The sequence below is a fragment of the Schistocerca nitens genome, chromosome 8 (assembly GCF_023898315.1).
Source record: "Schistocerca nitens isolate TAMUIC-IGC-003100 chromosome 8, iqSchNite1.1, whole genome shotgun sequence".
Taxonomy (NCBI): Eukaryota; Metazoa; Arthropoda; class Insecta; order Orthoptera; family Acrididae; genus Schistocerca; species Schistocerca nitens.
In genome coordinates, this window is record NC_064621.1 from 354,142,074 (window position 1) to 354,169,048 (window position 26,975).

At 42.7% G+C, this 26,975-nt stretch overlaps 1 protein-coding gene across 1 annotated transcript in view; it reads right to left on the reverse strand.

The window, feature by feature from the left end:
• Positions 1-4,496: 4,496 nt before the first annotated feature.
• The window catches only part of LOC126199562 (odorant receptor 43a-like), a 93,049-nt gene continuing 70,570 nt past the window's right edge, over positions 4,497-26,975 (reverse strand). The window contains exon 5 of the mRNA XM_049936483.1: positions 4,497-4,661. Within this exon, the coding sequence (XP_049792440.1) occupies positions 4,497-4,661 (165 nt within the window). The remainder of the gene's footprint in view (positions 4,662-26,975) is intronic.

A 26,975-nucleotide genomic window follows, 5' to 3' on the forward strand; every position in this document is an offset into this window, starting at 1 on the left:
TTTACTTCCCAACAAATTGCCTGGATTTTTTTCTAACCACCAAAAAGAGCTGTCGCCAACAACATATTTTTCAGTAGCTACTCTTGATAAACAAATTACGCAGCAACACACATGTAGCACATTTTCTGACCTTATCGACAGGTCCATGCACCTGCTGTGTATCCACACGCACTCACGCCTAAGGCCTGAATAATGCTGGGAATCACTCTAGCCCATATTTCATCGGCTTGTCTTTCATTGTTTCGTACTACCGTCGTATCCAAATTCTGAACTGACATTTAAAAGTTCCTGACACAAAATGCGAAACCCCACATCTAAATATTAATGTAAACTGACGAAGACCTCCAGCACTCATTTCTACGCACGTTTTTAAATGCCGTAGTTTTCAGTGAACCTGTTAATGTATCACAACTTATACTTTGTCGTGTTCTGCAGATATGCGCCCTCAGATGTGTGGTAACCGATGCACAAGGAGGGCAGAGCACTTGCCACACTACATGTACGAGACATACTTATATGCCAGTAATGAAAATCTCTCCCAAACTTTGCTACTATCACCGTCTTTTGAAGTCTTCATACATTCTTTCGAAGCATGTTCCGCTTTCGCACTCTCCTTGTTCTCAAGCCACGCGACTTAATCCTACAGCGGGCGACAGAGTGGTGCCTGGGTGACCGTAATAGACGGACGGGCAATTCGAGCATGAGACGCTCGAACGACCGTCAAGGAAGTCGAGTGGAGCTGCTCTTACAGTCCAGAGCTGCTGTATCAACATCTGTTGGACTTACGTGGAACTACAAGCTCCAAGCAATGCGAGCTAGCATAAACGTCAACTGCAGCCCTTTAATGGCTACCTCCTTCACTATGCTCATCTCCAATGTGTGTTAGTGGCCCATAGTTAAAGTTGTGCCCTTCAGGTAACCACACAGCCAGAAATTATACGGTTTCAAATTTTGTGACCATGTGGCAACACAGTTTGAAACGATAAGCCAAAGATTCTATTTCCTCCAAATGTGGCCGTCCGCTGTGGCCATGCGGTTCTAGGCGCTTCAGTCCGGAACCACTCCGTTGCTACTGTTGCAGGTTCGAATCCTGCCTCGCGCATGGATGTGTGTGATGTCCTTAGCTTACAAGGGGAGGCCGCCAATTGTGAAATTCAGATTCGATTCATACTGCGCATAATAAAAGCTCATGGCCAGAGGTGTAATGTGGCAAAGCACCAAGATGCACTTCTCAGCCGTTGTCGAGAAAATCGACACTTAAAATAAGCCGTTGCCGTGAAATACACTCTACGATTAATAATTTTCTACAGTGTCGTGGCGCAGCGGTAAGCGCTCGGGTTCGTAATCCGAAGGTCACCACCGGATCGAATCTCGCGCCATGCAACCTTTTTTTTTTTTAGTATTTATTTTTGTAATTCAAATGTGTACACACACACACACACACACACACACACACATACACACACACAATCAGTTGCAACAGTTATGCATATAGTAAGTTGTTGAAAGTCGTTTGTCGTGGAAAAACTGGCGACTTCGAACATCATTATGTTTTCCGCAAACAAAGTTGTATTTCACAAATGTTGTTAATTGTCTTCATAATATTAACCACGTATAGTTAACGGAAGACGTAAAAACGATATTCGGAAACGAATACGTATAGCGTAAGTCAAACATTCGAATTAGAGTGGAAACCCCACGAACACAAATTTGCTGTGGCAGGTATGAAATATAAACTCCGTTACTCGCTCGTTACACTTGAAGGACAGATGTTGAATGGGCCGAAACGAGCCGCCGCATAACAGCTTAGTTTCCTGCTAACTTCGAAAGAAGGTAGATGCGGTCCATAGCGCAACTTATAACATCGTCGAAAATCAGTGCGGACGTGAGAGCTTTGGTACACCCTGTTAAACAAACGGAAAAATGGAGGCGGTACAATTGGAGAGCGATCCGCCTTCACCAACATGCATAAGCGATTCATTAATAGAATATAAAAAACTAATAATAAAGAAAGTTGCATGGCGCGAGATTCGATCCGGCGACCTTCGTATTACGAATCCGAGCGCTTACCGCTGCGCCACGACACTGTAGAAATTTATTAATCGTAGAGAGTATTTCACCGCAACGGTTTCCTTTAACTGTCGATTATCTCGACAACGGCTGAGAAGTGCATATTGGTGCTTTGCCACATTACACCTCTGGCCATGAGCTTTTATTATGCGCAGTATGAATCGAATCTGAATTTCACAATTGGCGGCCTCCCCTTGTTAGTTACGTTTAAGTACACTACTGGCCATTAAAACTGCTACACCACGAAGATGACGTGCTACAGACGCGAAATTTAACCGACAGGAAGAACATGCTGTGATATGCAAATGATTAGTTTTTCAGAGCATTCACACAAGGTGGGCGCCGGTGGCGACACCTACAACGTGCAGACATGAGGAAAATTTCAAACCGATTTCTCATACACAAAGAGCAGTTGGCCGGCGTTGCCTGGTGAAACGTTGTTGTGATACCTCGTGTAAGGAGGAGAAATGCGTACCATGACGTTTCCGACTTTGATAAAGGGCGGATTGTAGCCTATCGCGATTGCGGTTTACCGTATCGCGACATTGCTGCTCGCGTTGGTCGAGATCCAAAGACTGTTAGCGGGATATGGAATCTGTGGGTTCAGGAGGGTAATACGGGACGCCGTGCTGGATCCCAACGGCCTCGTATCACTAGCAGTCAAGATGACAGGCATCTTATCCATATGGCTGTAACGGATCGTGTAGCCACGTCTCGATCCCTGAGTCAACCAATGGGGACGTTTGCAAGACAACAACCATCTGCACGAACAGTTCGACGACGTTTGCAGCAGCATGGACTATCAGCTCGGAGGTCATGGCTGCGGTTACCCTTGACGCTGCATCACAGACAGGAGCGCTTGCGATGGTGTACTCAACGACGAACCTGGGTGCACGAATGGCAAAACGTTGTGTTTTCGGATGAATCCAGGTTCTGTTTACAGCATCATGATGGTCGCATCCGTGTTTGGCGACATCGCGGTGAACGCACATTGGAAGCGTGTATTCGTCATCGTCATACTGCCGTATCACCCGGCATGATGGTATGGGGTGCCATTGGTTACACGTCTTGGTCACCTGTTGTTCACATTGACGGCACTTTGAACAGTGGACGTTATATTTCAGATGTGTTACGACCCGTTGCTCTACCCTTCAGTCGATCCCTGCGAAACTACACATTTCCGCAAGATAATGCACGACCGCATGTTGCAGGCCCTGTACGGGCCTTTTTGAATACAGAAAACGTTCGACTGCTGCCCTGGCCAGCACATGCTCCAGATCTCTCACCAACTGAAACGTCTGATCAATGGTGGCCAATCGCAGTACAACAGTCACCACTCTTGGTGAACTGTGGTATCTTGTTGAAGATGCATGGGCAGCTGTACCTGTACACGCCATCCAAGCTCTGTTCGACTCAATGCCCAGGCGTGTCAAGGCCGTTACTACGGCTAGAGGTGGTTGTTCTGGGTACTGATTTCTCAGGATCTATGCACCCCAATTGCGTGAAAGTGTAATCACATGTCAGTTCTAGTATAATATATTTCTCCAATGAATACCCGTTTATCATCTGCATTTCTTCTTGGTTTAGTAATTTTAATGGCCAGTAGTGTAGTTCTAAGTGTAGAGGACTGATGACCTCGATGTTAAGTCCCATAGTGCTTAGAGCCATTCGAACCACTTGAACCTCCAAATGTGTTAACGGAGTAACCGAATGAACTCAAGAGCAATGTGTCGATTCCTCGGGAGAGCAGCAGGTCTACTGAGGTTTTTTTGTCAAAACACCGTTACGATTAAAGCCCTGCTTGCGTTTCCCACAACCATGTTGACTGTCTGCCACAGTAATGCACCCTGCTGCTGGTGTTTCAGCCCTATGTTAGCGTACAGTACTGACAGAAAATCCTGACATTAACATTACTAACATCCTGAAGCATCAGGTCTGAACATTATTCCTATAAAGTTTGTTATACGTTCAATAAATGGCTTTCCGTCGATACTAGCTCAAGTAGCGAAAGTTTAGTTATAAGCACTTTTCATTTTCCATATAGCTACTGAAAGACAAAGTGGCCGCGAACCAAGATGTAAGCCGGCCGGAGTGGCCGAGTGGTTCTAGGCACTATAGTCTGGAACCGCGCGACCACTACGGTCGCAGGTTCGAATCCTGCCTTGGGCATGGATGTGTGTGATGTCCTTAGGTTAGGTTTAAGTAGTTCTAAGTTCTAGGGGACTGATGACTAAAGAAGTTAAGTCCCATAATGCTCAGAGCCATTTGAACCATTTGAACCAAGATGTAACTAAAACCACTGCTACGCAGTGCGGTCTACCTACGTATAAAGGCGGAATAGAGCATACACTTTTGTCAGTTTATTTGCTTTTCCAGAACATTAAACTTCCTCCTGGTAGACAATGTATAAAATTATTAAACTCATTTCAGCTCACCTGCAAAAACGTCCCTCTGTTCAACGTGTACATCTTTCCTACTTTGATCTCCAGCGGCTGTCCGACCACCATTGTGAAGGTAAGCAGGCTGCGTCTGCACCGAGTGTCGAAGTCCACCCACGCATTGCTGTATGCTGAGAGCATCAGCCTCTCGCTCTGTAACTCACGCAATCGGTTAATGTTTTACTCTCAAATAATAACACATATCTAACAAGATTATCCGGCTCTTTACTGGACATTAGTTGCATTTACATACAGAAAGATAACTAAATGAAATCGCAAGAGTATTGTATTTCAGAGAGTTGATATCTTAATGTAACGGGAGAGACGGAGATTATAACAAAGATATGACGCAAAGTCAACAGCGCAGTACTGAGTTCAGTGCGTACTGTGACGAAATGTTCGCTATCTGGAAACAATATGATTTTCGCCCACTTGCATGACTGTTGGTCCCATAACTTTTCGCATAACCTTTCTCTTTGCTGGGGACAGCAGTATTATAATCACTGAAAAAACAAGAGAACGCCTTGTAGAGGAAGAAAATTAAACCCTCAAGGAAGTTTACAACTGGCCAGTATGCAATAAAAGGAAATTCTTCAGAAAGAAAATAAATGCCGTGAATTTCAGTTTGGAGAGGGAGAAGTGATGTAAAATAAAATGTAGATATGACCTCTACATACTGCATTAAAAACACCAAATAACTAGTAATGAATATTGATTCTCGGTGGAAATGGCGTGAACATACATACTTGCAAATATATGTGATCAGCAAATTATGCTGTAAGAGTTCTGTTACCAGTGCGTAACAGTCTGTATCTTTTCGTTACATGCTACACATATGTACACTCAGTTGTTAGATATGGAATCCTTTTCTGGGGAACAATTACAAAAAATGTAGATACAGTCTTCAGAGTACATAAAAGGGCCATAGCAACAGTAAAAAAAGAAATTGCAGTCGAGCCCATTGTAAAAACCTGTGAAAAACACTAAAGACTAAAACTGCACCATGAGAGCATATTTGTCAACCAGTTTTAACCATTAGTGAGTGTGTATTGTGATAAAAAGCAGTGAACTATTATAATAAGTAATGATAGTAACACCAGAACCTTTCAGCTATGCAATAAGCATGATTTTTATGTCACAGAGAACTAGAGTCGTAATGCTTCATAGAAATAGTCTCTCTCTCTCTCTCTTTTACACTCTCTCTCTCTCTCTCTCTCTCTCTCTCTCTCTCTCTCACACACACACACACACACACACACACACACACACACACACACACACGCACACCCACACACAAACACACGGTTTCATAATACAGCAGATCTGAAAAATGGGCTTGCATAGCTACTGTCTGTATACTAATCGGTGAACAATGATTCATCAAGAATGTGATTAAGAACTGAACAAGTGTTATCCATCTTATTACACTCATAGCGTCCAGTTGTGCTAGTGTTTACGTTTCCACTTTTGTAATAATGAAACACATAATTTATAGCCACCTGATATCACAGTAATATATGTGATCACCTTGCAGCACATTGCACAAGCAGCGATTATCGAATATTAACGCGTAGACCTACCTTCTCTGCTCACGTCACGTGATAGCAAGCAAAGAGGAGCTACTTAACGCTAATGTTGTGAGTGCAACTCAGTATCTGAGTTCCAATATACTAGGAAATTAGTTTTATAACCAACAATCGTCTAGTACACTATCATGACAAACCAACTATCTGGTACACTTGAGTGCGATCATTGACCTAATGGCGTAGACTGGTTTATCAGTAACGTCATGACTGACGTCATAGTCCTAACCAGTTGCATCGTCCTTATCAGAGGGAAGACACGCCCCTTCCCCTCCCCAATCTCCAACGAATCAACAATTCTGGATGGTAGAACTAAACCTTTTTGTTAATGGAGCATTAAAAACCCTCTACCTTTTCCCTTCCTTCTACCCCATCTCCAGCCAATCACAGGACAGTATTAGAAATGAAACAGCCACTCAAAATTATAACATGATGGCACTAACGTAACTGTATTACTGGAAAATTAAAAAGCCTCTTTACCTCCCCTCTCCTCTCCCAACGTCCTATCACCACTTAATAATAACATCCAAGGTGGGGGAACTAGCTCAGTTGTGCTCTACGCCCCAACCACTCTCTTTATCTCCAAACAGTCAGAGGGAAGTTTTAAAAATGAAACATTGAGTCGAAAATCAAGATGGAGGGAACTAGCTCAGTTCTGCTTTAAACCTCCACTACCCTCCCACTGATCTTTCCAACCAATCAGGGTGAAGTATTAAAATGCTGGATGAAAATGGCACCAAGCTGCACTGTTTCCTTGATATTTACGTAAAGTTGAGTAAAGCACACTGTGGAATGTACTACATCCCTTCCCCTTTCGCCCAATCAGAGTCTAATATTTCAGCAATTTCAATGAAGCGCCATCTGATTTGTGCTCTATAGTATCGGAACTACCAGAAATATTTAGCAGAAAATAAGCCACACACCTTAAAAAGCACCATAATTGGACAAAACAACGAAAATGTGGTGAAATACGTTTTCATTCCTGACATAAACAATTGTATGTGAACTAGCTAACCAGTTGCTGAGGTTCATTCCATTCGCAGCTATATACGATTCGCTATCGAACCGGTATACATATATCACTATGGGACTTGAGTATAACATACTCTGTATAAATAATTAAAAACCACAATTTGCTTGCAAAATGTGACAATAGTGATACGCAGGTACTGAAGGCGAGATTTAAATGGAATACTATCCTGCGAGCTCTGAAATACGCGAAATAGAGCCAACTGTTAATTTATGCCCCAGTGGCTTGTGCCACAAACAGATGTTTGCAATGGTCAAAAGGTTAAGTGATCGATTTGTGGGTCCCACTTAGTACAAGACACTACACAACCTTGCATTAATTATTTTCCGAGTCTATGACGGCTTTCAAATATCACAATATTCTAAAATGTCCGTAAAATGCGTGAACGACACCAGCCAGTGTGCCACTTACATTACAGCAGTATCTAACTACGTAAAGTGTATTCTGTGTTCAGCAGCACTTGTTTGGTCTAAAGTTCGATAGGCATACCACACTTTCCAGTTCTATGTAGCTTCAAGTAAAATATTCTCGCTTATAAACTGTTTGTATAGCCTATTAAAATTCACACAACCTGCCTGCCTATCACGTTATGGAAGATTTATAAGAAAATTCGAGTAAAATACAATTTTATTATATGTCAGATTTCACACACTTTCCAAGCACAATGGGCCTTCAAATTGAATAATCCGCATCGAAGTTGTTTATATAGCATATTAAAATGCACCCGGCTTGGATGCTTATCGTAGTATGCAAGACCGCTACGAAAATACGAGCAAAATAAAATCATAAAACTTGGAAGCACTGTAACAAATGTATATGAAAAGTCTTGCACAGATAACAGTTTTGGGGGGTCCAAGTGTTCGGTTCCTGTTTGAGCTGGGAACATGCGTTAAAAAGTTTTTTGTTTATTCCGGACGAGCCACCATTAGTTTAGCCATTCCAACATCTGTCATACTGTAGCTGTGTTGCAGCATATTAAGCAAGGTGCCAACAACGAACAGGAGCTGCCAGCCAGGCATATTGTGTGAACCGATCAATTACATTTGCAAAAGATTTTAATTGGGCTGAAACTAATGCTCTGCTAATGGCACGTTTTGTATAGGCACTGTTCCGATTTTACGTGCAAAAACACTAACACTTAAGCAATCACAGACTGGATCCAGACCAATGGTTCAAATCTAAACTTTTGCTTTAGTCGCGCAAAAAGCACGTTCTTTGGGAGGTTTCTAAAGGGCCCCTTGTACTTTAAACTTGTACGAGTCGGTTCAAACTTTGCACAAAGGTAAATAAATAGACAAAGTCGAAAAAAAATGATTTTATCCAACAATCTTTATCCGTTATTGAGCTACTATGATTTAAAGTCACGCTAAATATAGCACATAAAATTTGTTCTTAACGTGAACTGAATGCGCCTAAACGATTTAGAGTGAACGAAATACGTAAAAAATGCATTATTACGGTAAAATTGTAGAGTCCCTCTCAAAATTTAGCTTCATACGGATTTCACGTGCAAAACCCCGTTTTTTGTGAGGTTTTTTATGCATGTCACTTCCATGTTTCAAACTCGTGCTAACCGAATTTTGTAAGAAGGAAGACGAATACATACAACTGATTCTCGTCCTGTTGTTCGTGAAATCTTTATTTGTTACCGCGAACATATGATAGTAAAAAATACATTCTTACGATACTTATAATAAGCGTTTGCAAAAAATCTTTCATCGCTCAGGTTCGACTTGCGGAAAATCACTCGTTTGCACATGAACCTGTGTTTTGCAAAAATGTGCCTCATTTTAATAGCTGCATTTGGATATACTTTAAAACAAAGCTGGTTGTTACAGTTGATTATCGTTTCGTTATTTATACTTTAAAGATTTTATTCGCCCGTGGATTAAAATCATCGAAAAATCTTTGAACGTGTAAGAGGATGCACCAAACCGGAATTGTACACATTCCTGTACAAAATGATAAATTATACCGTTTGATCGAGCTTTTAAAGCCTTATCGATGACGATGCAGAAGAGAGGTCACCTAATTTCTAACCAATTTTCTTGTAGAAAATTTGTTTTCAGACGAAATAAGCTTAAGTTCGTCAGTTGTTGTACAGGACTATGAAGTTGGTAGTATTTTCTCGTGTTGTGCTTATTTCAGCCAATCACACAGATACTTAATTCGGACTGGTTGTTGCAACACTTCGTGCCAAAATTATTCAGGTGAGTTTTTCTAGCAGCGGTTTCTTAATATTCAATTCTTATTATTGTATACTTTAAATAAACAATGACAAGAGTGTTAAGAGATAATAACAAGATGTATGCTTCGCAATAGTTTATTATTTGTTGCTGGTACTGTCCAGCGTTCGTGTAGCACATGATTCTTTAGATAGACATCTTTTTCTCATTTTGTTTCAGAAGAAAGATTTCTTTTACAACATAATTAGATATATTTTCAAATATTTTGAAATGATACGTTCACGCACCTGATAGCTAAGTTAAATGTAACCATACATCGGAAAGGTTTCCAATAGTTGGGCATATTTTGGTCCATCAGTTAACTGATCAGAGATTAAATCCTCAACTATTTAATAGTCACGTGGATTGTCAGCAACATAAATTAATTAAATTGTTCGTTAGTTCTTCTTGTGATTTAGAATGTTTCTTCCCGGTGATCGTCAGGTCATTGGATAGCCTACCCTAGCGCATTGTTGTCCGCACTTTGCGATACATTGTAAAGATACTTCCACATTTTATAATGGTCCATTGTAACTTCGTCTTTGTGTTATTTCGTACTGTTTCATCACAGGGTTCGTCATATGGGATATTTTTCAACTAATTTTAAGCGCAATTATGTTCAGTCTCGTGTTGCTGTTCGCGAAAAGGCTTTGCCGTTTAGACTCCATTTGAGAAGCAACCTTTTTAACAGCAGTATGTGGACACGGAGAAATTCGCAAGATTTTCTAACTTTCGAAGCTGTTACTTTACATGAAGTATAAGACCACGTCTTTTTTTTTTTTTTTTTTTTTTTTTTTTGAACAAGTATCCTACATTTTCGTTCGTATCGTAGGTGTGTGGTATCGATAGTTACGATGCCACAGCGTAGGTTGGCACTACGAGAGCGGAAGATCTTCGCCTACGACAGCGCCCTCTAGCCGACACTGTGCAGCTCTACGAGCGCCACTCCGCTTTCGCCCAGTTCATGAAGAGCAGACGGCCGACAACCATCGCTTTAGCTTAGCTTGCTATTGAGACTTTCTTATCTGGACCCTGGCTTCGCACCTACGTGCTCACCTGTATCAAAGATACGTGTTAATTTGTATATGTATATGCACCAGAAAAAAACCTCTTTTACTTTACTTGCAGAACCGACTTGTGACTAGCCTTACCTCACCTGCTCCTACTCGCTTCCTTTCATTCGCCCTCTTTGTCAGATTTCAGGAGCAGACCCACGCGCCGCCTTCCAGGCGGGATACAAAAAAGTGTATCTGTTCCGGCGTAACGACAGGCACCGGTACGAAGATGAACGCAAGAGCAGAGAAGCCTGTGAGACGACATCAGACAATAGTTCGCTGAGTAAGACGGCACCGTGACAGGAGCGGCCTCTACCCGAAGAGAACATATGCGCCTCTCCTGCCAGCCTCGGCCGGACAGTAGAAGATGGACACTGGTAGATCCGGACTAGAAGAAAGCACTAGAAGAGCTGTTACTTGTGATCCACATCCATTACTTGCATGGACATTCTGTACAGCGAAAGACAGTGATTATTTGCATGTCGTCAATAGCTTGCGATTCGACATTGTAAACCAAATTTAAGTATTGTCAATCTACTTTACTGTAATAAAAACCGTTAATGGATTTTCTTGAATTGTTGTATAGCTATCCGAGAAAGCAACATACTTTATCTGCGTAATATAAACTATCTCCGCAGACTATTATCATAAACTTGGCACAGTATTCAGCATTTCATTCAGTATCGTATTTATGTTTGCTGTTATTTGGTGAACCTTGTTCGATGTTTATGGTTATTTTTCATATGTTTGCACCTACAGTCTTACGCATATTTGAATAAAATGTAAGTATAAAGCAAAAAATAAAAAAATGAAAAAAGTAACGAGGTTATAAATTAAAAGACTGAAAACAAAAACAAGAAACCTCCCACGGGGATGAGACATTGACGTGGAGACAAGGCTTTTGTGCTCTGAGGACACAGTAGGCTGTACCTGACAGATTCAATTATACCTGGCTGGTAATGGCAGAGAGCCAGATCTATGATGCCCCACTCAAGCAACATGGTTATAAAGACTATAAAAAACCTGAATCGGATCAGTTGTCGCCCGAATCAACAAAAATCTACGTCCATTACCCAGCTATGGCACTCTGTCATAATTATGGTGGAGTAAAAGTTGAGAACCAGAGTGAAACAATGCTAATATTAGCACAAAAAAGGTAATATGTTTTGGCCATCCTTGAGGACACTCAAATCGAAACGTCTTGACAGGTTACTTGACTCCATGCATTACATTACATGGCGTGGGTACAAATACTAACAAGTAAAAGAGTGCGAATATGTCAAAATATTTTGATTTAAATGTCTTTGAAACTGCAAGTCTAAAAGCTGGTTTCCTTATTTTTCATCCCTGACTCTGTCCAGAAAATATCCGCCTTTTCTATGCTAGGATAGGACCGTTTTTTTGTTCTGGTATTACTCATAGTTAATGGTGGCATTCTGTTGTATCTTAATTTATACAATTAGCAACAAAATGTTGGGTTTTTTGTGTAAGCACTCCAAAATCATCCTCTCTAAGTATGAGCCTGAAACTACTGTTTCAGAAAATCCGTCTCAAAATGCAATGTCTCTGTCATCTTGGTAAGGTTAGCATGGAAGAAACACCCAAGCAGTTTCCTTCAAATGTGAGGAAGAGTGGCGCAGTGTCCCAGACACGACTTTTTACCCACGACCTGATCTATGACCAGCTGCTGTAGGCACTTTGCCCTCGCCTCAGGCATACAATGTTTGTCTGCGTCCACTGAAAGCTGAGGAGCACGATCCTCGTACTAAACATCATCTTTGCCTCGGCGTTATAGCGTGTGTGTGCTAGCGCGCGCGCCCGCATATGTGTGTGTGTGTGTTCTTGAAACAATTTTGAAAAAACTTCACCGATTTTCATCCAAATACCCAAGCTTCCCACTACGATAAACACATAAACAAATACAATAGCCCGATATATTAAATATGGCGGAGCCACACTACTTTAGGCAGTATTCCACTCGGAACACATCTTTATATGGTATTAGCAAATACGTCCGTTCCCTACTACAAGTCGTCTTGTCTAGTGCGTTGGGGAATTTTAATTATACGTCATATTTTCTACATAATGCTACTCCTAAAACATTCCACACTTTACTTGGTGTACACTTGCGGCTCTCTCTTCACATACAACAGTCAGTCCTCTTTTTCGTTCGCGGGGATATATAGCTGTTTTTTTAATTCTGAGATTTATTCTCAGTTAGGAGGCAGTTAGAATGGTGCATAATCGTGTGAGCGGAAGTTGGCAATACACCAATGTGCAATACGTTGAAGCACTAAAGAAACTGGTATAGCCAAGCGTATTCAAATAGAGAATTATGTAAACAGGCAGAATACGGCGCAGCGGTTGGCTACGCCTCTGTACTTGTAAGACAACAAGTGTCTGGCGCAGTTGTTACTGCTACAATAGCACGTTAACAAGATTTAAGTGAGTTTTAACGTGGTTTTATAGTCGGCGAACGAGCAATGGGACACAGCATCTCCGAGGTATGATGAAGTGGGGATTTTCCCGTACGACCACTTCACTAGCATACTGTGACTATCAGGAATCCGGTAAACCGAGCGAGGTGGCGCAGTGGTTAGCACACTGGACTCGCATTCGGGAGGACGACGGTTCAATCCCGTCTCCGGCCATCCTGATTTAGGTTTTCCGTCATTTCCCTAAATCGTTTCAGGTAAATGCCGGGATGGTTCCTTTGAAAGGGCACGGCCGATTTCCTTCCCAATCCATCCCTAACCCGAGCTTGCGCTCCGTCTCTAATGACCTCGTTGTCAAATGGTTCAAATGGCTCTGAGCACTATGGGACTTAACTTCTGAGGTCATCGATCCCCTAGAACTTAGAACTACTTAAACCTAACTAACCTAAGGACATCACACACATCCATGCCCGAGGCAGGATTCGAACCTGCGACCGTAGCGGTCACGCGGTTCCAGACTGTAGCGCCTAGAACCGCTCTGCCACTCCGGCTGGCCACCTCGTTGTCGACGGGACGTTAAACACTAACCACCACCACCACCCAATCCGGTAAAACATCAAATCTCCGACATCACTGCGGCCGGAAAAAGCTCCTGCAAGAAATGGACCAACGACGACTGAAGAGAACCGTTCAACGTGACAGAAGTGCAACCCTTTCGCAGACTGCTGCAGATTTCAATGCTGGTCCACCAAAAAGTGTCAGCGTGTCAATGATTCAACAAAACATAGTCAATATGGGCTTTCGGAGCCGAATGCCCAATCGTGTACCCTTGATGACAGCACAGCACAAAGCTTTACGCTTCGCCTGGGACCGTCAGCACCGACTCTGGGCTGATGATGACTGGAAACATGTTACCTGGTCGGACGAGTCTCGTTTCAAATTGCATCGAGCGGATGGACGTGTATGGGTATGGAGACAAGCTCATGAATCCATGGACCGTGCATGCCAACAGGGGACTCTTCAAGCTGTTGGAGTGATATGGGACCCTGATTCGTCTAGATACCACTCTGACATATGACACGTACGTAATAAGCATCCTGTCTCACCACCTGCATCCATTCATGCCCACTGTGCGTTCCGACGGACTTGGTCAATTCCAGCAGGACAAAGTGACAATCCAAACGTCCAGAATTGCTACAGAGGTACCAGGAACACTCTTCTGAGTTTAACTCTTCCACTGGCCACCAAACTCCCCAGATATCAACATTGTTGAGCATATTTGGGATGCCTTACAATCTGCTGTTCAGAAGAGATCGGCACCCCGTCGTACTCTTACAGATTTATGGACAGCCCTGCAGGATTTATGGTGCCAGTTCCCTCCAGAACTACTTCAGACGTTAGTCCAATCAATGCCACGTCGTGTTGCGGCACTTCTGGAAGCTCGCGGGGACCCTGCATGATATTAGGCAGGTGTACCAGTTTCTTTGGCTCTTCAGCGTATTACGCAGATCAGAGGAAGGCGCCATGACATCAGACTGCACATGAGTGTATCTCAGAACAAGCTGAGATTTATGCTCACGAAGCTGCGCATCTGTATCATGACTTACCACGCCACGTATTCACATCGAGAAGCACACGTTAAAAGATAATGTAAACCCGAATGTTTTATCATTAACACACTGCAGGGAATAATAAATCAGCATTAAGAAGTTATGCCGGCCGGGGTGGCCGAGTGGTTCTAGGGGCTACAGTCTGGAACCGCACGACCGCTGCTGTCGCAGGTTCGAATCCTGCCTCGGACATCGATATGTGTGATGTCCTTAGGTTAGTTAGGTTTTTAGTAGTTCTAAGTTCTAGGGGACTGATAACCTCAGAAGTTATGTCCCATAGTGCTCATAGCCATTTGAATCATTACGAAGTTATAATTTTATTATTAAAAGGTAGAATTGGCAGGAAAACAGTATTTGTCAAATGGACTTATTCCTAAAGATTAAAAGGACGTCATCTTATTCCTCAGAGGATGACATTGGCAAAACATTCGGGTTTGTATCACTTGTTAACAAGTCCTTTGTGATGTGTGTAGATAGCACATTAGATCCGAAATTCAGTGTTTTTAGTGATCTTAATACTTCCTACGAAAAGCCAGTCATCGTTAAGGAATTAAGATTTTAGTGTCCAAACGAACAAATAAGTCGACATGAACGTTGCTCAACAGTGTTAAAAAGATATCGTGTTATTCCCCGCAGGGTGCTTTTGTATCATCTGTTAACAAGTGCCTCAAGATATGTGTATATAACATCTCAGAGTCGCGGTACAGACATGCAGATCTCTCAGTTGTTCAGTATTTCTAACGACCTTAATACTGCCTTCGAAAAACCAATGAATATTAAGGACTTTTGATTTTAGTGCCAAAACGTAGAACTTACGGACAATACCAGCATTTGTTGACATGTATGCTATTCCGCTGGTTGAAATGACGTCATGTTATTGGTTACACATGACCACTGTTAAAACATTCGAGTTTGTATCATGTGATAACAAGTACTTCACGATGTGTACATACAGCACATCAGAGGCGTGACACAGACTTGCAGCTTCCCATGAATCCAACAATGAATCTTCAGCATGCATGAAATCTCAGTTTCTTCTGAGAGTAGCACACATGCATTTTGATGACACAGCACGTTCCGCCGGTCTGACGGCGTAATATTAGGCATTAGTGTCTCCCCAGCTTCCACTTATAAATTCTGCATTCCTTTAACTGTCTGAGATCTGTCGGCTACTGTAAAGATGAGAAATCAAAGAATCGATTTGTGCTTCGACTTCATGACTGCTCTAACGCCATACGAGGAACATGCAAGGAGAAGGATTCTAGGTACGTCTTCACGGTCAGCTCTTTAAACCTGATAGAAGTATCTAAGACATCTTTGTACAGGTGGTACATCTTACAGTGGAAACAGATGACAAAGAAATTAATCGGAAGAGAACAACATGCCATATTTACAATGCAAGGCTGTTTCAGCTCTTGGCAACATCCAAATTATTTAATCCTGACAGCATCACGCCTACGCAAAATACATACTGCCAGGCCTGCCCTTTGTCTGACACATAACCACACCTTTAAAACACCTGTCAATTGAAGAATATGGGTGACAAAGCGTTTCTCAGCCTATATATACTACTGGTGTGATGAAGATTTGTGAGATTGGGCCTACCGGTTGACAGAGTTCCTTTTCGACTTAAATAAAATGTTTTTTGCACAGGAGACATATATTGTCAGCTGCTCTGATTAGACGAAAACCTGCTAGCTTCTGCTGTTTCCTGTCATGGACTCGAGTCAGACACTGAGGCAGTAGACTGAACACCGAACACTGCTGTTCCCTCCACAGTTGGACACTGTAGGACATGCATGCATGCGAGTCATCGGTAGCTAGCACGCCCACTAGTGACTAGGCAATGACTTCCACGCCTGCCATCAGGTAAATCAAGTGAGGATAGTTTCCTGTAAATCATCATCATATTAAATTTGATTCGGACAAGGTCCATGTGTATCCTATGCCCATCACACACTAGCTGTAGTAACTGCTTTTACATTAAAAAATTTTCCCCTATCGTTTAGAGGATACTAGGAGTAGTCTCATAGCAACATCACACACTGATAATGTATGATAATGATATGTAGTTATTGCAGCGTCTCATTTATTTAACATAGTACAAGCACGATTTTTATAGCCATTTGCAGAATATGCTACGTAATATTTACTGTCATTTTCAAGCATCCCTCATCCATCCTCACTGGTAATACTAAGGACTGCAAGGAAGTATTACAGGATGAAAACGGACTACAGACGGATGGCAGGAACTACCACGTGGTTATAATTAAACTTCCCCTGTTTAACATGTTGTTGTTGTTGTTGTTGTTGTTGTTGTTGTGGTCTTCAGTCCTGAGAATGGTTTGATGCAGCTTTCCATGCTACTCTATCCTGTGCAAGCTTCTTCACCTCCCAGTACCTACCGCAACCTACATCCTTCTGAATCTGCTTAGTGTATTCATCCTTTGGTCTCCCTCTACGATTTTTACCCTCCACGCTGCCCTCCAATACTAAATTGATGCCTCATGGAAGGAAAATTAACACAAATAAAACAAAAGTATTGGCACTAGGAGGAAATAAGGAAATAAAAATAATGCTGAATCGAGAAACACTAGAACAGGTGCAAAATTTTAAGTATCTTGGAAGCAGGATAGACACCGACTGGAAGTGCACCACAGAAATTAAAACAAGGATAGCAAAGGCAAAAGAGTCGTTTTATAAGGAAAGGAGAATCTTCTGCAGCGGTCTGGACAGAGAACTCAGAAAGAGACTCATAACATGTCTTGTATGGAGTGTTCTTCTATATGGCGCTGAAACATGGATTATGAGAAAACAGGACAGAGAAAGGCTGGAGGCTTTTGAGATCTGGACATGGCGGAAGATGGAAAGAATAAGTTGAAAGGACAGAGTAAAAAAAGAAGAGGTACTGAGAAGAGTGGGAGAGAAAAGACAGTTACTAGATGTAATAAAGGGAAGAAAAAGAAATTGGATTGGGCATATATTAAGAAAGAATGACGGACTGATAAAAACAGTTTTAGAAGGTTATGTAGAAGGGAAAAGGAAGCGAGGAAGGAAGAGATTCCTAATACTGGATGACATGATGGACGGTACAACATACAGCAGCCTTAAGAAGGAAGCAATGGATCGCAGAACATGGAGAGGCAAAAGGACCTGCTAATATAGCAGATAACTGATGATGATAATGATGATGATGATGATGATGCCTCAGAACATATTCTACCTACCGATCCCTTCTTCTAGTCGAGTTGTGCCACATACTTCTATTCTCCCCAATCCTATTCAATACCACCTCATTAGTTATGTGATGTACCCATCTAATCTTCAGCATTCTTCTGTAGCACCAAATTTCGAAAGTTTCTATTCTCTTCTTGTCCAGACTATTTATCGTGCATCATACATGGCTACACTCCATACAAATACTTTCAGAAACGACTTTCTGACACTTAAATCTATACTCGATGAAGCAAATTTCTCTTCTTCAGAAACGCTTTCCTTGCCATTGCCAGTCTCCATTTTATATCCTCTCTACTTCGACCATCATCAGTTATTTTGCTCCCCAAATAGCAAAACTCCTTTACTACGTTAGGTGTCTCATTTCCTAATCTAATACTCTCAGCATTACACGACTTAATTCGACTACATTCCATTATCCTCGTTTTCTTTTGTTGATGTTCCCCTTATATACTTTTTTCAAGACATTATCCATTCCGTTCAACTACTATTCCAAGTCCTTTGCTGTCTCTGACAGAATTACAATGTCATCGGCAAACCTCAAATTTTTTATTTCTTCTCATGGATTTTAATACCTACTCCGAATTTTTCTTTTGTTTCCTGCACTGCTTGCTTAATATACAGATTGAATAGCATCGGGGAGAGGCTACAAACCTGTCTCACTCCCTTCCCAACCACTGCTTCCTTTTCATGTCCCTCGACTCTTGTAACTGCCGTCTGGTTTCTGCACAAATTGTAAATAGCCTTTCGCTCCCTGTATTTTACCCCTGCCACATTCGGAATTGGAAAGAGAGTATTCCAGTCAACATTGTCAAAGACGTTCTTTAAGTCTACAGATGCTAGAAACGTAGGTTTGCCTTTCCTTAATCTAGCTTCTAAGATAAGTCGTAGGGTCGGTATTGCCTCACGTTTTTCAGTATTTCTACGGAATCCAAACTGATCTTCCCCGAGGTCGGCGTCTACTAGTTCTTCCATTCGTCTGTAAAGAATTCCCGTTAGTCTTTTGCAGCCGTGACTTATTAAACTGATAGTTCGGCAATTTTCACATCTGTCAACACCTGCTTTCTTTTGGATTGGAATTATTATATTCTTCTTGTAGTCTGAGGGTATTTCAACTGTCTGATACATCTTGTTGACCAGATGGTAGAGTTTTGTCAGGACTGGCTCTCCCAAGGCTGTCATTAGTTCTAATGGAATGTTGGCTACTACCGGGGCCTTGTTTCGACTCAGGTCTTTCATGCTCTGTCAAACTCGTCACGCAGTATCCTATCTCCCATTTCATCTTCATCTACCTCCTCTTCCATTTCCATAATATTGTTCTCAAGTACATTGCCCTTGTATAGACCCTCTATATACTCCTTCCACCTTTCTGCTTTCCCTTCTTTGCTTAGAACTGGGTTTCCATCTGAGCTCTTGATATTCATACAAGTGGTTCTCTTTTCTCCAAAGGTCTCTTTAATTTTCCTGTAGGTAGTATGTATCTTACCCCTAGCGAGATAAGCCTCTACATCCTTACATTTGTCCTCCAGCCATCCCTCCTCAGCTATTTTGCGCTTCCTGTCGATATCATTTTTGAGACGCTTGTATTCCTTTTTGCCTGCTTCATTTACTGCATTTTTATATTTTCTTGTTTCATCAATTAAATTCCATATTTCTTCTGTCACCCAAGATTTCTAGTAGCCCTCGTCTTTTTTCGTACTTGATCCTCTGCTGCCTTCACTACTTCATCCCTCAAAGCTACCCATTGTTCTTCTACTGTATTTCTTTACCCCATTCCTGTCAATTGTTCCCTTATGCTCTCCCTGAAACTCTGTTCAACCTCTGGTTTAGTCAGTTTATCCAGGTGCCATCTCCTTAAATTCCCACCTTTTTGCAGTTTCTTCAGTTTTAATCTACAATTCATAACCAATAGATTGTGGTCAGAGTGCACATCTGCCCCTGGAAATGTCTTACAATTTAAAACCTGGTTTCTAAATCTCTGTCCTACCATAATATAATCTATCTGAAACCTGTCAGTATCTCCAGGCTTCTTCCATGTATACAACCTTCTTTTATCTTTCTTGAACTAAGTGTTACCTATGATTAAGTTGTGCTCTGTGCAAAATACTACCATGCGGCTTCCTCTTTCATTCCTTAACCCCATTCCACACTCACCTACTACGTTTCCTTCTCTCCCTTTTCCTACTCTCGAATTCCAGTCACCCATGACTATTAAATTTTCATCTCCCTTCACTACCTGAATAATTTCTTTTATCTCATCATACATTTCATCAATTTCTTCGTCATCTCCAGAGCTAGTTGGCATATAAACTTGTACTACTGTAGTAGGCGTGGGCTTCGTGTCTATCTTGGCCACAATAATGCGTTCACTATGCTGTTTGTAGTAGCTTACCCGTACTCCTATTTTTTTTATTCATTATTAAACCTACTCCTGCATTACCCCTATTTGGTTTTGTATTTGTAACTCTGTATTCACCCGACCAAAGTCTTGTTCCTCCTGCCACCGAACTTCACTAATTCCCACTATATCTAACTTTAACCTATCCATTTCCCTTTAAAGTTTTCTAACCTACCTGCCCGATTAACGGATCCGACATTCGACGTTCCGATCCGTAGTACGCCAGTTTTCTTTCTCCTGATAACGACATCCTCTTGAGTAGTCCCCGCCCGGAGATCCGAATGGACAACTATTTTACCTCCGGAATATTTTACCCTAGAGGATGCCATCATCATTTAACCATAGAGTAAAGCTGCTTGCTCTCGGTAAAAATTACGGCTGTAGTTTCCCCTTGCTTTCAGCTGTTCACAGTACCAGCACAGCTAGGCCGTTTTGGTTAGTGTTACAATGCCAGATCAGTCAATCATCGAGACTGTTGCCCCTGCAACTACTGAAAAGGCTGCTGCCCCTCTTCAGGAATCACGCGTTTGTCTGGCCTCTCAACAGATACCCCTCCGTTGTGGTTGCACCTACGGTACAGCTATCTGTATCGCTGAGGCACGCAAGCCTCCCCACCAACGTCAAGGTTCACGGTTCATGGGGGGTTAACATATTATAACAATGAAACTAATTACTTACGAGTAACAATTACGGTAGCATTAATGTCCAGAGTATGGGGTGCATAATTTCCATGCGTTACAGCGCCACCGTCCAGTTCCAACTATGGCCACCAGGTGCCGTGATCAGTCATCGTGATTCATAGTCTCACACACCTGACCAGTCGCTGTGCACTTGCTGACGTGTTAACATGAGCTTGGCCAAAAGGAGCAGCGCATTATTGGTGAAGCTCTATTATCAAAACAAAAGTAATGCTGCACCTTCACTTCGAGAATATCGTCGGCTGAAAGGATTAAGGAAGTGCTCTCTTTCTCCACCTGTTGTGCGGAGCGTAATGAAGAAGTTAGAATCAGCTGTAGAACAGGGCGTCGCTCCGTGAAGAGGCCGACGACCGGTTGCACCACATTCGTTTGATGAAATCGCTGTTGCTAAGGCAGACAACGTTATGCGCAATTCTCGATCGTGAGGCAGTGCTCATGCTGTGACACGACAGTTGAACATCCCGTGGCCCACTGTATGGAAAGTGCTTCGAAAAATACTCAAACGGCATACATACAAGATCCATATCGCACAGCAGCTTGCACCACAGGACGCTCTCCACTTTCTCACAAGGATTGATGTTGACGGGGGCTACACCTGGACCATCCTATGGACAGACATTTTTCTCTGACGAGTGAGGTGAACAAACAGAATTGCTGAGTGTCGGCATCTTCATCTCCAGCCACTGTGCATGACGTTCCTCTGTATGGTGAACGTGTCACTGTATGATGTGGCTTCACGGGTACGTTCTGCATTGGCCCATTATTTTTTGAACAAGTTGGAGCTCAGTAACCAAAAACATGCTGTGTGACTGATCAGCGTTACTGCGATGTGCTTCGCCAGCATGTCATACCCGTTCTGTATGAGAGAGAGGCATTGAACCCAACAGTTTTTATGCAAGATGGAGCCCCACCGCACATCACTCGTGAAGTTCACCTGCTCCTCCGGAACACAGCAAGTCCTTCCTGAAAGTATTTATATGGAGTGCAGCCATGTATAGGAAGTGAAACATGGACTATAAATAGCTTACACAAGAAGAGAATAGAAACTACTGAAATGCAGTGCTGCATAAGAATGCGGGAGGTTATATGGGTAGATGACGTAACTAATGAGAAGCTACTGAATAGAACTGGGGAGGAAAAGAATCTTTTGGCGCAGCTAGACTACAAGAAGGGATCGGTCGATACGACACTTTCTGAGACTTCAAGGTATCATTAGTTTAGTAGAGATTAGTAGCTTTTGAAATGTGATGCTACCGAAGAATGTTGAAGATTACATGGGTAAGGCCGGCCGCGGTGGTCTCGCGGTTCTAGGCGCGCAGTCCGGAACCATGCGACTGCTACGGTCGCAGGTTCGAATCCTGCCTCGGGCATGGATGTTTGTGATGTCCTTAGGTTAGTTAGGTTTAAGTAGTTCTAAGTTCTAGGGGACTTATGACCACAGCAGTTGAGTCCCATAGTGCTCAGAGCCATTTTTTGAACATGGGTAGATCGCGTAACTTATGAGGAGGTACTGAATGGAATTGGGGAGAAGAGTAGTTTGTAGCACAACTTGACTAAAAGAAGGGAACTGTTGGTAGCACACATTCTGAGACATCAAGCTATCATCAATTTAATATTGGGGGGAAGCGTGAGGGGTAAATATCGTAGACGGAGACCAAGAGATGAATGAAGTAAGCAGATTCAAAAGGTGCAGTAGTTACTCAGACATGAAGAGGCTTGCACAGGGTCGAGTAGCATGAAGAGTTGCATCAAACCAGTCTTTGGCCAGAAGACCACAATACACAACACATGACGTATTTGCTCTGTCTAAATAATACGAGACGCGAAGATAGTGTGGACGATTATTTGCACCCACTACTTCTCAAAAGGCAATCAGCTGACAATTTATTTTGTAATTATTGTTGTTAGGAAAGTCACTCATTTTTTACAATAACTGTGTGGCGATTGTCGTTTCGAATTAAAGAGTTAATAGCTTTTCATTTCAAGAGGCGCTCCTGTGAACTGTAGTAGGGCGTCATTCAGAGAGCATGCATGGCGTCTATGAGATTTTGAAATTTATTGGGAGGTGATAAACCTCGACTTCATATGAGACGTCATCCGAAAAGCGATGAAGGATGCGCCTTAGTAACTATTAGAGGAGTCCCTCCTTCCGCACATGGGTAAAAATACACTACTGGCCATTAAAATTGCTACAACAAGAAGAAATGCAGATGATAAACGGGTATTCATTGGACAAATATATTACACTAGAACTGACATGTGATTACATTTTCACGCAATTTGGGTGCATAGATCCTGAGAAATCAGTACCCAGCACAACCACCTCTGGCCGTAATAACGGGCTTGATACGCCTGGACATTGAGTCAAACAGAGCTTGGATGGCGTGTACAGGTACAGCTGCCCATGCAGCTTCAATACGATATCACAGTTCATCAAGAGTAGTTACTAGCGTATTGTGACGAGCCAGTTGCTCGGTCACCATTGACCAGACGTTTTCAATTGGTGGGAGAGCTGGAGAATGTGATGGCCAGGGAAGCAGTCGAACATTTTCTGTATCCAGAAAGGCCCGTACAGGACCTGCAACATGCAGTCGTGCATTATCCTGCTGAAATATAGGGTTTCGCAGGGAACGAATGAAGGGTAGAGCCACGGGTCGTAACACATCTGAAATGTAACGTCCACGATTCAAAGTGCCGTCAATGCGAACAAGAGATGACCGAGACGTGTAACCAATGGCACCCCATACCATCACACCAGGTGATACACCAATATGGCAATGACGAATACCCGCTTCCAATGTGCGTTCACCGCGATGTCGCCAAACACAAATGCGACCGTCATGATGCTGTAAACAGACCCTGCATTCATCCGAAAACATGACGTTATGCCATTCGTGCACCCAGGTTCGTCGTTGAGTACACCATCACAGGCGCTCCTGTCTGTGATGCAGCGTCAAGGGTAACCACAGCCATGGTCTCCGAGCTGATAGTCCATGCTGCTGCAAGCTTCGTCGAACTCTTCGTGCAGATGGTTGTTGTCTTGCAAACGTCCCCATCTGTTGACTCAGGGATCGAGACATGTCTGCACGATCCGTTACATCCATGCGGATAAGATGCCTGTCATCTCTACTGCTGGTGATACGAGGCCGTTGGGATCCAGCACGGCGTTCCGTATTACCCTCCTGAACCCACCGATTCCATATTCTGTGTGACTGATCAGCGTTATTGCGATGTGCTTCGCCAGCATGTCATACCAGTTCTGTACGAGAGAGAGGCATTGAACCCAACAGTTTTTATGCAAGATGGAGCCCCACCGCACATCACTCGTTAAGTTCACCTGCTCCTCCGAAACACATTTGGAAATGACCGAATTATCAGCCGATCGTTTCCAAACGCTTGGCCAGCACCATCACCTGATCTCACTTCCAATGATTTCCGGTTGTGGGGCTACATCAAGGACAATGTTTACCAGGAGAACATTCAAACACACGCTGATCTGAATTGCAGAATATCAAGAGAGGTAGCCAGAATATCCACGTACATGCCTCGTTCTTCTGTGCAGAATGCAGTCCTGCGTTGTCTGACTCTTCTGGACACTGATGGTCGCCGTATTGAGCCCCGTTTGTAGCAATAATGGTACCGGTATGGAACGTCATGATGTACCGTGACAGAACATTAAAAGTATTTCGACTCAATTGATTCTGCATTATTTCTCTTCCCCACGACCTTTACATTAATGCTACTAAGTTTGGTTCTCGTATAGCAATTAGTTTCCGTTAAATGGGGAAAGTTTAATTGTAAGCACCCGGTATTACTCAAGCCTTACAAACTGCAGCGTATGTATTGTAAGTTCATCTCGTGATAATAATGTAACATTTGATTATGAGTGTTAAAATTATAATGTGTAATGACGTTGACAAAAAGAGCATTACGTGACTGGAAAATATTACGCTGTCATACATAATTCGCCTACAGGACTAATTTTTTCCGATATTTTTCCAGAACACGTAGCTGCACTATATTAACTTGTACGTAGTCGTATGTCCTAGAATGAGAGCAATGGTATCTGGATGACAATCGATTGAAAAATTGTAAAATAGTCCCCTTTTGAAGAAACTGTTCGAGTTTTTTCTAGAGAGTAGCCATACGAATGTGATGGCCACAGAAAACAATTGTGGGCACACGTTTGTTCGTTGCAATAATTTCAGTTATGTACTTATAGCGGATATTTGAGGAGTACTTTATCGAAAAATGCCCAATACTAATTGTCTTAATTAAGATATAACACTCTGATGCTGCCATTAACCACATTAATATTGACTGTCATCTTTACGTAGGATGCTTCGTAATATGTAAGTCTGCAGGTATTCGTGGCCATTGTCACTGAAATTAAAAACCTTCTGGGTTGCTTGGCTGTGTCATTTTTCTTCAAACAATCGAACTTCCGACCCCTTTACTGTGATTTTCTTCAGAATCTTGCGGTGTCCACTGTAGACTGAACATTTTGCAAAGTTTACCATGTGACACTACACACAAACGCGCTTTATTGATGAATAATACTTCATCCACTAGTACTTCTATTTCTTATTGCACATATTTGTCCGTGAGGTTAGGGCTAGCAATGGGATCTACCTAGAAAATCTAATTGGTTTGTGATTTCCCCAGCTCATGTGAAAGACTTTGCTTGCCCGTGGGGTAGTTAATGTAGGCGCAGTCGCTGATAATCAAGCAGTTATAGACTTACCTGGTCATTTACCATCTGGCCAAAGATGCAATACATTCCGATGTTATATAGGAGGGCTGGTATTGTGAGAATTGACTTCAGCGCTCTTGTCTCACCTCCGGCAGTCTGTAAAAACTATTTATCCAAAAATATTATAATGTGGTTTTATGATTACAATTAAATATCTATTTATGCATTATTCTAGAATATATATTGGTCTACCATGATATTATGACCATCTGTGTAACAGCCGATATGGCCACCTTTGGTAGGGATAACAGCAGCGACGGCTCGTGGCGTAAAAAGCAATGAGGTCTCTAGTGGAAGTTGGCACTACATTTGCTCACACAAGTCACGTAATTTCCAGAAATTCTGTCAAGCGGGAGACAATCTCTGACGCCACATCTACATCTACATTTATACTCCGCAAGCCACTCAATGGTGTGTGGCGGAGGGCACTTTACGTGCCACTGTCATTACCTCCCTTTCCTGTTCCAGTCGCGTATGGTTCGCGGAAATAACGACTGCCGGAAAGCCTCCGTGAGCGCTCGAATCTCTCTAATTTTACATTCGTGATCTCCTCGGCAAGTATAAGTAGGGGGAAGCAATATATTCGATATCTCATCCAGAAACGCATCCTCTCGAAAAATGGACAGCAAGCTACACCACGATGCAGAGCAATCACATCCCAGATGCGTTCTATCATGTTCAGATTTGGTGAGTTGGGGAGCCTGCACGTCAACTGGAATTCGACACTGTGTTCTTCTAACCACTCTATCACACTCCTGGCCTTATGATATGGCGCGTTATCTTGTTGAAAACTGCCATTTCCACCAGGAAACACGATTGTGATGAAAGGGTGTACGTGGTCTGCAAACAATGTACGAAACTCCTTGTCCGTCATGGTGCCTTGGAAGAACTCCACTGGACCCTGCCAACGTGAATGTTCCCCAGAGGATATTGCAGCCTCCGTGAGCTTGTCTCCACCCCGCTGTTCACCTCAAGCAGCTGACCCCCTGGAACGCGACACATTTGCGCCCTCCAATCAGCATGATGAAAACGGTATCGGGATTCATCAGACTATGCTACACTCTGCCACTGCACCAACGTCCACTGCCGAACATCATGTTCCCAATTCAGTAGTAGTTGCCGACGTCGTGATATTAACATTGGCACATGCATGGGTCGTCGGCTGCACAGGCCCATCTTTAGGAGTGTTCGGTGTACTGTGCTTTCAGACACACTTGTACTGCTTTGAGGCACACCTGTACTGCACCCAGCATTAAAATCTGGCGTTATATCCCCCACAGTTCGCCGCCTGTCCTGTTTTACAGTATGCCGAGCCTGCAACATCTGATATCTGTAATGAGGGATGGCCGCCCAACCCCATGACGTCTGGACGTGGTTTCACCTTGATTTCGGCACACGAAGACGGTCACCACAGCAATTCTCGAACACCCGACAAGTCGTGCAGTA